This window comes from Peromyscus leucopus, chromosome X (assembly GCF_004664715.2).
Source record: "Peromyscus leucopus breed LL Stock chromosome X, UCI_PerLeu_2.1, whole genome shotgun sequence".
Taxonomy (NCBI): Eukaryota; Metazoa; Chordata; class Mammalia; order Rodentia; family Cricetidae; genus Peromyscus; species Peromyscus leucopus.
In genome coordinates this window covers 108926969-108941047 of record NC_051083.1, presented here as the reverse complement: position 1 = coordinate 108941047, position 14079 = coordinate 108926969, and the positions used below count along the sequence as shown (strand labels likewise).

General features: G+C 36.7%; 1 protein-coding gene across 4 annotated transcripts in view; it reads left to right on the top strand.

Moving 5' to 3' along the window:
- Tenm1 (teneurin transmembrane protein 1) overlaps positions 1–14079 on the top strand; it is an 829897-nt gene that overhangs the window by 575883 nt on the left and 239935 nt on the right. For all 4 annotated transcript variants that reach the window (XM_028881639.1, XM_028881638.2, XM_028881636.2 and 1 more), the window contains 2 exons: positions 1392–1586; positions 7033–7233. In XM_028881639.1, the coding sequence (XP_028737472.1) occupies positions 1392–1586; positions 7033–7233 (396 nt within the window). The remainder of the gene's footprint in view (positions 1–1391; positions 1587–7032; positions 7234–14079) is intronic.

Genomic DNA, 14079 nt, shown 5'->3' with positions numbered 1-14079 from the left:
TTTTATATGTGGATTGTGGGACTGCGGGGCTTGGGGAACCTGGAGAGAAGCTCTCCAACAACAGAGAACTGTCATTGAAGAACCCATAGTGGTGATAGTAACAATAGTTATAGCAGCAACATCAGTGGCAGTGCTCTACAACAGCTGTCGCTGAAATCTGAGCACTTAGTATGCCAGCTGCATTCCAAACATTTCTCCTCGCCTCTTTTTATTCCTCTTTCCTATACTATTGCTATGAAGTAGATCTGCTATTAACCCCATTTTTTGAGCGAAGAAAGAACCTCAGAAGGAACAGTTAAGGAAATGCCTAACATTAAATACCAGCTGAGATTTGAACCTAGATTATCTGAGTCAATACTGCTTATATTTCTTTTATAAAGTAATTCATGACAGTCTGAGTTTAAAAGGAAAAGTCAGTATTCGAAAACACCATCATAACTGGAAGTAGTGATGAATCACTAAATGGATATGTGGTTTACAATATAAGAGATGGAAGCTCAAAAGTTAAACTTAACAATGTTTATTGTTTCATTCACTTGCACATAGTTTAATTAATTCTTAAAAATCTTTTTGATAAATTGGACCATGCATTACTCTAGAATTGGAATTAATATTTTGCAGATACTTCCTTTTCATTTTCAATGTAGTCTTAAAGTTTCTGGTCTGCTTGGTTAATCTCAGATTTCTTAGGAGGAAAAAAAAAACAACTCTGTTCATGTAGATTAAATTCCATTGAATAGAGAATTCTAAAGCAGTTGCTAGGTTCCCTGTACCATAACAGATCTTGTGAAATGGAGAAGGGTTTTGTATTTTAAAAGATATATAAGAAAAACCAAAGATGTGGGCACTGCCCTCAAAAACCTTATGGATTTAAAATGAACACACACAGTGACAAACTAGAAGAGGTATTCTAATAAAAGTCTGTCTATTGATAGGAAGGTCCACTGTGAATCTGTTTGCACAACCTTTACAAGATGTTTTTCATTTGAATAATACCCTATTTATTAGTATTTAATACACACTTAGCTTCCAAAATGTAGTATATATGTATTTGATGAAATAAAAACCATCTAAGGAAAAATTTAAAAAAATAAAAAAAATCTAAGAGACAAAACCCTTAGCTTAAAATAGTAGCAGTGATAATAGTTTTGACATTGCAATAAGATCAAAAGCAAGTATTTATTCTCCACTTCAGAAATCTTCATAATTTATCTTTATCCCACTTCTATACGAAGAAAATTCTGTCTTTAATCATGATTATAAGGTGATTTAATAAAGAGTAAGATGAAAATATTACTTTTTTCCAAAAATGATTTACTAGAACCAATATAGAATTGTTCTTGTGAGATTTTTGAAATAAAAACATTACAACATTATTTGTCAACCTTTAGATTCATGCCCAGTACTGTGCGGCGGAAATGGAGAGTATGAGAAAGGCCACTGCGTTTGCAGGAATGGCTGGAAGGGACCTGAGTGTGATGTTCCAGAAGAACAATGCATCGACCCAACGTGCTTTGGCCACGGCACCTGTATCATGGGAGTCTGCATCTGTGTTCCTGGATACAAAGGAGAAATATGTGAGGAAGGTCAGAGCCCCATTTCAATATATTGCTTCAGGCTTTTCTCTCACTGACTTGCCCAAAGTATCATTTTGTAATACTACTAGAAATACAAGCAATCTTTGCAAACAGCAGATGTTCAACATGCCTTTGGTACATACAGCAAAGGTTTAAGGTTGGGGGACTTCATGTCTCTTTTGCAAGCCTCACAGAATACATGAGACTGTTTCTATGACACCTGTAAATTGGAAATGCAAAATTGATATCTTTTCTCCCAATTTCTAGTACTGTTTAATAACATGAGAATTTCCATATTGATTATTTTAGGTATTAATTCATATGTTTTCATTATTACAGAGGGCGTTATGCTGCATAATGAAGCTTGGCATTTAAAGAATGAAATAAAAATAATGATATAGAGACATTTGGAGTCATCTTGCAAATGTTTTCTTTGGGAGTGATTTGTAATTACCACTATTATTATTGCTTTATATTTTTTATTTATTCTCACATGCCTCATGCTGAAACTTGATCTCCATGCCTAAAAAATCAGGCTTACTGCTAATGAGTTTCAAAGCAGAGCCTTCATATTAAATTCATCCCAAAGGAGTCTTTAGAAAAAAAATATTTTGAAATGGCTATAGTTTTATCACTTAAACAGACATATTGGAAAATAAGTTTACTAGTAATCAGACCATTTTCATGCCACATTCCTCAAATAAGACTGATTTCAGAAATAATATTAAACCATTACCATGGGAAATGGTCTCATCACAACTGTTGTTCAGGAAAGAGGCTGCTGAAAATGCACTGTAATTGCTTTTTAAAGATCGCTCATTAAGACTATTACACAGCATTCTAAAGGGTTTAATCTCATTCCACTCCATGAACAAGCAAGACTTTAGCTTTCCACCTCCCATCAGTGGCAGTGGAATATGGGTGTAAATACTTTGTTCCAGTGAATTACATTGGGTCTGTACAAGGCACTGGCATTCCTAAGACATCTTTGAAATACTTATTTTATGAAAATCAAACTATCATTATATGTAAGTATAAATTCAGATTCTGTATAGACCCAGACACAGTTAACAATGAGTGATATTGCTATCATATCTACAATTTTCCCATGAAAATCATGTAACCTAATTTATTAGACTCTTCTGATTTGAATTTCATAAGAAGCTGAAAAAGGAATTCAGCTTAAATTAGCCTTTTACTTGGTCTCTAAGTAAATATGTAAAACATCCAAAATAACATGAAAGAATGCTCACCATAATTAATGGCATAAGCTTGACAAATACAATAGAAAAATATTTTAACTCATATCACATATGAAGACTCTGTAAGCTGGGTCAGGCTATAGATAGATTTTGTTTTAAGACATGGTGTTCTAATTGTTTTTATTGACTGATTTAGTTGCCAAATTTTCAAGATAGAGAAGGGTCACATTGAATATCCCTATTTCTAGCCTCTCTTGAATACTAGAATGTCTGGAGACTGGGCCCACATCATCTGGAGCCAAGTAGCAGCAGTTGCTTCAAAACAGAACACATGGTTTCACAGTGTGCTCCCAATCAGCAATGTCCTCACAAAACCCCATTTCCTCCACACCTGCCTTCTCTAGGCCTATGGTTTTCATTACTCTGATTTAAGTATGACTTTTATGATGCAAACATCTTTATAACAAGAATTTCTACTCATGAAGAAAGAAGCTGATAACAATTACCCTTCAGAGTGAACTTTATTAGGAGAGAGAACCTCCCTGGAAACCATGGGGGAGCCATGATTGGGCATTTGGTGGGAAAAGGCATTATGAGAACCTTAAGAGGGACAGCTTGAAAGAGTAAGAAACATAGCTATCATTACATCATTGAGTTAGGGGGCCTACAGAGAGAGCCTTTGGAGGAATCCTCTAAAAAAACATTTCTGGCTTTTACAACTTTCCAGACAATACCTAGTTGAGCCTGGTCTGTATGACAGGAAACATGGGGAAAGCAGGTACTAACAAGCTAGGGCTATAAAATTATATTGCAATGGCAAGGGGAGAACCTGGGTTTGTTTCCTTCCCTACCTTGGACAAGGTCTGCAAGTTCTAATTTTCTGCTGTGAAGGGTGTGGCCTGATTTCTAGGAGAGGTGTGGTGATATTATATTTGAGCTGAAATGTGGTGATATTTTATTTCTGCTTTAATAAATAAAACTTGCCTGGGGATGAAAGGAACAGTAACAGCCATTGTAAGTAAACAAAGAAGTCAGGCAATGGTAGCACATGCCCTCAATACTGTCACTTGGCAGGCAGAGAGCTGTCTGGATCTCTGTGAGTTCAAGGCCACATTGGATACAGAGCCAGGTGTGGTGGCACATGCCTTAAATTCCAATATGAGTTTTCCATGGAGGTTTGGAGATCTGTACAGACAGACAGGAAGTGACAGAGCTGGGCAGGAAAAGGAAGTGATGTAGCTGGACAGAGAGAGCAAATCAGATGGCAGAACAGCAAGGTATATAGGCATGGGTAGACAGAAGTAACTCACATTTTGGAAACTGTGGAGTTGGTGAGGTGAGATTATCTGTGGCTTTTCTTATTTCCCTGATCTTTCAGGCTTTCACCCCTCTATCTGGCTCCATGTTTGTTTGTTTTTTTATTTAATAAGACTGTTTAGAAATTCATCTACAATTTGTAAAGCAGATGTTAAACATGTGGTCAACTTCTAATAGAATTATCCCTCGGGACTGGAAAGAGTTAATTAAAGCTGTCCTAGAGGATGGTCCACAGTTACAATTTAGAACATGGTTTAAAGAGGAGGCTAGCCGGGCTGTGATGATGCACGCCTTTAATCCCAGCACTCTGGAGGCAGAGGCAGGCGGATCTCTGTGAGTTTGAGGCCAGCCTGGTCCACAGAGTGAGTTCCAGGAAAGGCACAAAGCTACACAGAGAAACCCTGTCTTGAAAAACCAAAAAAGAAAAAAGAGGAGGCTAAAACAATAGAACAACAATGTAGGACTAGAGGTGTGGAAATTTCCCAGGAACAGCCTCTTGGAGAAGGCGATTAAGCAGATATACAAAGACAAAGTTTATATGATAACCAAACCCTAATTCTATGATGCATGGCAGCCATGAATGCATGGGACAGAATTCAGGAAACAGAAAAAAAACAGTCATTTACAAAAGTTATAGAAGGCCCCAGAGAATCCTTCACAGATTTCTTACAAAGGCTGTCTTCAGCAGTAAATATAATGATACCAAATTCAGAAGCTAGACATATACCAACTGAATCTTTGGCTTTTGAGAATGTAAATGCAGCATGCAAAAGAATAATCAGGCCATTAAAGGCAAGATCAGCACCATTGGAGGATTGGATCAAGGACACAATATTGAGCCTCATAACCATGATATGTGGATAGGAGAGGTGATGTCAAAAGATTTGAGAAAAAAATAATGTCAGATGTTTTAATTGTGGTAATCAAGATCATTTGAAAAGGGAATGTAAACAGAGTGTTCCTGGAAACAATGTTTATTCAAGGAACAATGGTAATATAATGCCCCTCCCTTCTGTATTATGCAGAAGGTGTGGTAAGGGTAAACATTGGACTAACAAATGTAGATCAACAAGGGACAGACAAGGTAATCCTTTGCCTCTATCATCAGGAATCTCCCTGAGGAGCCTCATGCAGGCCCCCAAAGCAAATTCTGTTCAGACCATTCCTGCCACCATAGAAGAAACCCCTTCTCAGAGCAATTAAATAACCAAATGCCTATTGGAATAAGCCAGGCTGCTTGGGGTGATAGAACAGCTGTAGCAGACAGAACAGGAAATTCAGGAGAAACCATAAAGCAATTTTTTTGGCAAACTTCTATAAAAGAACAAAGACCAAAATTAAAAATACAAATAAATGGTGTTCTCTTGGAAGGTTTGGTAGACACGGGTGTGGACATTACAATAATTGTACCAGAATTTTGGCATTCAAATTGGCCTCTTCAGGAGGTAAATGTTCAGCTATTAGGGATTGGAACAATATCTCAAGTGAAACAGAGTGCAAGATGGCTCGAATGTATAGGTCCAGAAAGACAGAGAGGAAAGTTAAAACCATATGTGGCTAATATAGCTATGAATTTATTGGGCTGTGATCTATTATAACAATAGAATACCCAGATTAACATTCCTCCAACCTCAGAAACAAACCATAAACCAATACATGTTTCTGTGAGAAATATTAGGAGATATTATAAAGGACAGTCACCAGCCATCCAGATTGTACAAGAACAGGGCACAACAAGATAGGCAGCTAGACATAACAAATGTGATTCAATATAGCAAATCTCTTAAGAAAGAAGTCAGAATAAATTAATGGAATTTTGTTTATTGTTCTTGTTGTATTTTGTCATTACAAAATAGAGTTCTTCTAAAAATAATCTATATCTTGGGCTTTATCACTTATGCCAAATCATGAAACAAATTAGATATACATTTGGATATTTTATTAGGTGATTAGCACAGTTATTAGAATATTGTTTTAATGACCTTCAAGTCTTGGGGTAATTATACTAGCAATAGCACCAATTATAACAGTGTTAATAGTAGACCTTCTGTGGTAACAATCCACACCCAAAAAGTAAGTCAGTCTTGCAAATTCACAGAGGTTGTATCATTGTATTCCCATTGCTGCAAAAAATATTTCAAAGCATAATTAATATTAGGACAAAGTATTACAGTCTTCTTTGTATAGGAAGACAAATAATTTGGAAGTCAACCTTCCCATACCAAATAGAATAGTCAGGGGAAAGCACAAAACAATTTTCTACAAGGCAAAAATTTCTAGAAATCATCGAATCAGAGACAAATAGAATTATATCTATTCTAAGATGATTGCCACAGATAAAAGAATGGGGAATAAAGAAACAAATTTTGAAAATGAATTAAAAATGTCGCATTTTTGGTGCTTCTGAAGAATAAATGTGAAGTTATAACAAATTTATATAAATTTTATTATTTCATATAACAGCAGTCACTTCACCAAATAGCTTGTCATCCAAATTAAAAACTATTTAAAAACCCCTAGACACATTAAGTAAAATTTTGATTCTAATTTGAGAAAGGATAAAGAATGGCTTATCAAAAAATGCTCAGGCATTTTTGTAAAGCTGAGAAATTCATACTGAGGGTTCATACAGGTCCACCTACTCATTTGTGTGGGGGGTATCACATACTTTTCAGAATTGCATGCAGCATATGTGTGATTTTCTTCTTCCAAATTTAGGTTACAACCTTTATCATACCCTACCATATTTTTAAGTGTTAATAATCTTCTGGTTTAAACACAATGTTTGCATGAGTCATTTTATTGCCTAATTAAAGCAACATTAACGATACAATACTAGGAAATCAATGTATCTCAGTTCCATTATTCCACACCTGTTCTCTACCAACCTTCCCTCTCACCCCCACCTTTTCTGTTTTGTTTTTTTGGGAATTCAGAGGACTGCTTAGACCCAATGTGTTCCAGCCATGGCATCTGTGTCAAAGGAGAATGTCATTGTTCTACTGGCTGGGGAGGAGTCAACTGTGAAACTCCGCTTCCTATATGTCAAGAGCAGTGCTCAGGACATGGAACTTTTCTTCTGGACACTGGCATTTGCAGCTGTGATCCCAAGTGGACAGGATCGGACTGCTCTACAGGTACATTGGGTTATCTCTCTCACTTCCTCTATTCACAAGGTATAACTGATCATTTCCTTAAAGTACTATATTTCAAGATCTGGAGTGCAGTAAGTTTCCAGGTATTTACTATGTCAGGGTTTTTGTTTGTTTTGTTTTGTTTTCGAGACAGGGTTTCTCTGTGTAGTTTTGGTGCCTATCTTGGATCTCACTCTGTAGACCAGGCTGGCCTTGAACTCACAAAGATCCGCATAACTCTGCCTCCTAAATGCTAAGATTAAAGGCATGTGCCACCACAATCCGGCAACTAGGTCAGTATTTTACTGTCATTTATTTACATTATTTCAACAGTATTTTTCTTTGCGATAGGTGCATGTGATTTACCTTTTGTTCCCTTTGTGTATTTTACTATAATTATTTCAATATTTTTCACATTTCCTACAATCTATTTTCAGATTCTTTCAAATCTCTATTGCCACAAACTTGAATAGTCAGCATCTCCACTGAGGAACTCATCAAGTAAAAACAGGACTGATATATAGAATTAAATTATATTGTAAAATAAAATAAAATTAAATTGTATAAAAAAAACAGAACCACAGTACTCTACCCCATTTAATATATTATTACCATATAATTATTTCTACAACATTGTTTCTTTTCCCCATTTCTTATCCTAACATCTTTTATAGTTCTCTCCTGTCTACAGATAAGCTCCTTATCAAAGGATCACCACAAACTATTAAAACTGCCTACCACCTACTTCTGCTTAATGAGTAAATCCCTCCCTCTGCTTGCACAATCTGTAAGATCTACTTATCCTACATTCATTGAATGTTCACACTTTCCATGTCTTTTGTTCATCATAAAATGTTATTAACTTTTAAGCTAGAAAAATCCAACCTACCCACCAAGACCAACTATGACTTTATTCATTTTGTTAAACCTTTTCTAACTAGGTCAATATGAATCCTACAAAATCCATCCCATGTGCATTGCAAGAGAGCACAGAAGCCATTGTGATTTAAGTGTTTGTACACATGGCTTCTTCTTTTCTTCTGAAATGCAAGTGTTGGAAAGAATAGGTCATTCTTTATATTTTGTGTCTTCAGATTATACTCTTGTTAAATGAATAGAGTTAACCAATGAAAACTCTTGGAAAGCTTCTGCCTGTGGATTTTGTGGAGTATATAAAATGGCATATGGTGAGCAGAAAATTTCAGTGAACTGTGGGATTTTGTTACCAGTGAGTTAACTGAACTGAACATATGAACTGAAGTCTGTGATTCTACACCAAGGAAGCATGATGATCCCTCTGTTAAGATAAATAATTCTAACATAACTCTTAACCACAATTATAGCCAAACTTCACTAAAATTTTGTTTTTTCACATTGAAATAATATGGAAAATAGGAGTGGATTTTAAAATATCAGAAAATTAGAGCTCAGAATGGTGATGTATGCCTATAACCCCAGCTCTTGGAAGGCTGCGGAAGGTGGATCCGAATTTCCAGGCCAGCGTGGGCTATGTAGTGACTTCTAGGATAGTCTGTCTATAAAGTGAGATCTTGTCTCAAAGAAGCAGGAAAAAATTTAAATGATAAAGGTTATTTAATTGCCACTAAATGCAGTTCTTAAAATTCATTTATTTATATATGTACAAAATATATACTAACATCTATGTGCTGGGCATGATTATTGGAGCCAAGGATACAGATGTGCCAAAATGGGTGTCATCTTTGCAGAAGAAGATATTATAATCTAGTAGGAAAGAAACATTTACAAAGTTAGACAGGAATGACAAAATCAAAGTGACTAGACTTATGGAGATGTATCACAGCAATCAAGCCTGATTATTAACTCATTTTCAACATATTATTGAACACCTTTCCTAATTCAACATGCTAAATGTAATAGTATGGGCTGCAGCTCCAATTTTAAAATAATATTGATGCTAGTATTCTTATTGTAGAAAACACATAATGACTTTGTATTGTCTCTATTCTAAGTGTTGCACATGTATCAGTTCAACTCACTCTAAGTATAATTGTGACTACTTTAAAGCTGAAGAAACTGAGGCACAGAGACAGGCGATAACATACCCAAATCACCAATATAACACATGTTGAGACAGAAGTTTGACCTTGAACACTTCATGTATTTAATTACCGCCATCTAAGAGTCCATTACCTACTTTATCATATACAAAAAGTGTTATTACTAGACCATGTCCAGGGCCATGGGGCACAGAGTATGAAGAGTAGGCAATATTATTTCCCTAAGATGAGGGATGGCATTGAAGAAAGCTTCACACTTGAATTCATGCAGAAAGATGGTGAGTGTTTATTGGGTGCACAATGAAAAACAAGGCAGAAGGGATAGCTTTAAAAAGAAAGACACAAATCTAAATGGCACACCTGGTGGTCATTGGGTTAGTTGCAGTGCAGGAATGCTAAAGAAGATAAAACTGTCACCAATGAGAAGAACACTGGGCCAGACTATAAAGAATTTTATTTACAGGCCATGCTCAGGAATTTGCATTTCCTTGTGATCCAATAGGAATGAACTGAGTGGTTTGAAAGAAACTACAAGGTTTTTTTAAATTTTACCATTCTGACAAACACTGAAAGGACTAATTCAAGAAAGGATGGCACAGGGAAGTAAGTGGCAGTTGAGTGTGGTGACTGAGAGAAATGGAAGCCTGGTATAACCAGTTCAGGTCACTGATAGGGGAAAAAAGCAGATGGGTACAAATGCAGGTTTCATGTAGACGGGCCAGACATAGTGATTGATCATGACTTCATGTTGGAGAAGTTTGCATAAGATGTAGATAGATATGTGTAGCCAAATTTCCAAACGGTCTTATTAAATAAAGAACAAGGAATCAAATATAGGGGTAGCCTTAGAGATCAGGGAAATAGTGAGAGCCACCAACCATCTTACCTCACCAGATCTGTAGCTTCCAAAATGCCATGATTTCCTGTCTACCCAGGCTTTCATTGCCTTGCTGTTCTGCCCTCTCATTGGCTCTTAGCCCAACTACTTCACTTCCTTGTCATTGCCTGTCTGTACAGACCTCCAGGTCTCTATGATTGGTACTGGGATTAAAGATGTGTTACCACGCTTGGCTCTATCCCCTACTATGGCCTTAAACACACAGAGACCCTGCCTGCCAAGTGATCAGATTATGGGCATGTGCTACCACTGCCTGACTTTTTTGTTTCCTTAAAACAGCTTTCTATTTCCTCTGATACCCAGGCAAACTTTATTTATTAACATACAAATAAAATATCACCACATTTCAGCACATGTAAAATATCACCACAGACATGTCAATCAAGGGGTTGAAATTCAAGGGTGGAATTATTAAAGAATCCTTTTTGCTATATAGCTCTGTCAACACCCAACATGGATGGGGGAAGGTCCATGTGTTTTGGGGAGAGTCATTTTCTTCAGTGGTGTAGTCACTAATAAGATGTTCTTGCTCAAGTAAATAATTCTCCAACCCACACCTAGGCAAGAAACTCTAATTAAACTCAGGGGGCTGCATAACAAGAGAATATATAAAAGTAGGACTTTCATTTGTTGAGAAGAGTGCTTCCAGCAGGACGGAAGCAGATGAGAAAGGAGAATAGGTAGTAAAAATGACTAAAATTTATTATATAAATATACAAAACTTCCAAACAATAAATCTTAAACTGCAGGCAAATGCTCCCTGAGGAGTTCAGCAGACCAAGAGTGCACATGATTGTGTAGGAAGAATATAAAAAATGGTATTTTTACCCAAATAGGATCCTTAATATTGAGTCAACACTTGACTTCTAGAATTGGGGATGTGGCTCTGAATTCAATCCCCAGAAGTGCAAAGAAATCAACAAGAAATGACAAAAGGCACTTGTTTGTTTATATAGAACTAGCTAACATGAATTAAGTAAAAAAGAGTGATTCTGTATCAAATATTTGTTCCCTCAGACCTCATATATCCCACACATGTTCTTCCTAATTCCTCACACTTAGATAAACTTCCTCCCAATATACCAATTACTAGTGGCAGGAATTAAAATGTTTCTATTTCAAATGAATCAATATTAAATTCAATATACAGTTCCTCCTTCTAGTCTTACCTGCTGTATGAGTTACTTTTTGTTGTTGTGATAAAACACTATGACCAAAGGCAATTTAAGAAAGAGACAGTTTATTTTGGCTTATGGTTCCATGGGGATAAGATTCTGGCAAGAGAGCAGAGCTACACAACAAGCTGTAGGCATAGCAGCAGGAACACAAAGCTGAGAGCTCACAGCTTGCATCACAAGCAAACAGAGTGCAAACAGGAAGTAGGTGAGAGTTTTTTACTCTTTTTTTCCTTCCTTTTTTATTAAGAGATTTTCCATTCATTTTACATATCAACTACAGATTCCCCCGTCCTGCCTCTTCTCCCCCAGCCCTGCCCCCAACCCACCCCCCACTCCCACCCTCTCCAAGGCAAGGTTTCCCATGGGGAGTCAGCAGAGCCTGGTATATTCAGTTGAGGCAGGTCCAAGCCCCTCCTCCCTGAACCTTTGTGCAGCCTTGGTGCAGTGATTTTTTTACTCTTAAAACCTACTTCCAGTGACATACTTCCTCCAACCAGGCTATACCTCCAAACCTTTTTTATATAGCTATAAGCTGTGGACTAGTGTTCAAGTACTCCAGACTGTGGGGGCACATTTGTTAACCAAACCACCATGCCTGCATTCCCTAACATGCAATGCTATGTTCCAGTCCTTTAGGCAAAGAAGAAAATGTACATGAGAGGAAAGGCCTTAACAAAAGGCACTTAAGGAAAGAAAGAAACATTTTTGGCTCACATCTTGAGGTTGCAGTCCATCATGGTAGAGAAGACTTGGTGGCAGCAGTATGAGAAAGGTCAGCAGTGAGGAGAAAGAGGAATGCTGAAATTCTGCTCACCTTCTTTTTATTTAGTCTAGGACTCTAACCAGTAAAAAAAAAAAAAAAAATGGTGCCACCCACTACATTCATGGTCTGTCTTCTCTGTTCAGTTAAACCTTTCTAGAAACACCATCATAGACATGCCCAAAGGTGTATTTCTAGCTAAATCCAGTCAAGCTAATGATGAAGATTAACCATCACAAAGGAGTTCAAGCAGGGTAGTGTCATGACCATGTCTGCATTTGAAGGAATTTAAGATCAGATGAAAAAGATCGAACATAGGTAATACAGGTTGTGAAATAGGACTTGGTAACCACATGTGTTATCTTATGCTATAACCTACAGAGAGAAAAGAAGATTGACATGAAACCAAGAACAGTCTGGGCTATTTAAAGAATTCAAAACCAGCTAAAACTGTAGGATGAGACTTTGTCTCAAAATAATAGGACTTTAAGACAATGAGTATAAATGAAGACTGGGATTTTACTAGTGATGATTTGCATATTATTAACATGCTACATAAATGGTAACACCACTCAGTGAGGTAAGTTTTCACCTAGTAAAGAATGTTTATTAACTACCTACTCTGTGCTATTTGCTATGGTCTTGGGATATGCCATCACATAAATAAAGATTTCTGCATTGCAGTCTGGAATGGCTAGACAAATGATAAACAATGAACAAGAAAGACATGGGATTTTTTTTTCATCACAAGGAAACTGATCACCAGAAACAATAAGTGACTTTACCAAGGCCATAGTCCTAGAAAGTTTCAAACCTATGAGTAGAAATCATAGCTACTAATATTATGATGCATATGGTATTTTTATTTTCAGCCCCATACCACCATAGCTACCCAAATAAGACAGGAGTTAGGCAAAGAGACAGAGCTCAAGTGAATAAGTTAGCTTAGTGAAAAGCAGATGAGGATCAAAAACACCAAGTGTGTGAATGGAATGTGTTTGTCCAGAAAACCTGAACCAAAGTCACATTCATTCAGTTCAGACCCAATAACAAAACCTCTCTAGAAACATCTCTTATTAACACAAACACAAGGGTAGATAGATATGATCCTAAATTCAATAGCCTCTCAGGCAAAAGGCTCCCTAATAAAACTACCAAACTGAAAAACAGGGAAAGGAAACGCTTTCCAAATCTCTAGTGTCATGGTAGGAATAGTCCTTCTGTGATTTTTAAGCTCTATAAAGGTTGTTCCCAAAGAGCATATTTAACCATGGAGATGATCTCACTGTGCAGACTTTTAATTGAGTGTTCTCAGTACAGGAAGCAATTTAGCATCTGATTCTGATAATGGATCATGTCATTTCGAAGGTGGTTATGCTCTTTGCCATTGATCATCTTCCTCCTCCAAGTACATGAAGCTGCTTAGCTTTTACCATGTTAACTATGCTGCTTTGATGTCAAGGGGACTGCAGCAAATCATCTGCTGATCATTTTTAGTCTGTTTTTCTACCTACAGTATTGTTTGCAACCTTAAATTGATACTTGACAGAGACTTCTTTAGCCTGATAGTCTCGTGACACTTCACAAAGGTTAACTCATTAGTCTTTAAAATACCTCAAGAGGAATATAATAGAAGCTTGTTATATCGTGGGTTAGATTTGGATATACCACAGGTCACATTGTGCTCTCTTAAAACATAACTCCTTGCTGTAAAATCTTAGTAATACATTTAGCCTGTTGTAAGGGTATTGGCCCTGGCCTCTGAGATCAGCATCGTAAAATGTGTCTACTATATTTCTTTGGTAAAAATCTGACTTCTTCTAGTCGCAGTCTCTTTGGGGAGCATAAAGGTAGAATATAGAGTCCTGTATCTCTTTTTTCTTAATGAAATTGATCTGAGCCACTCTGTCTTTACTCACAAATAATAGATAGCACATTTGATGGAAGTAAGCCTTTATACAAAGAGGACAACTC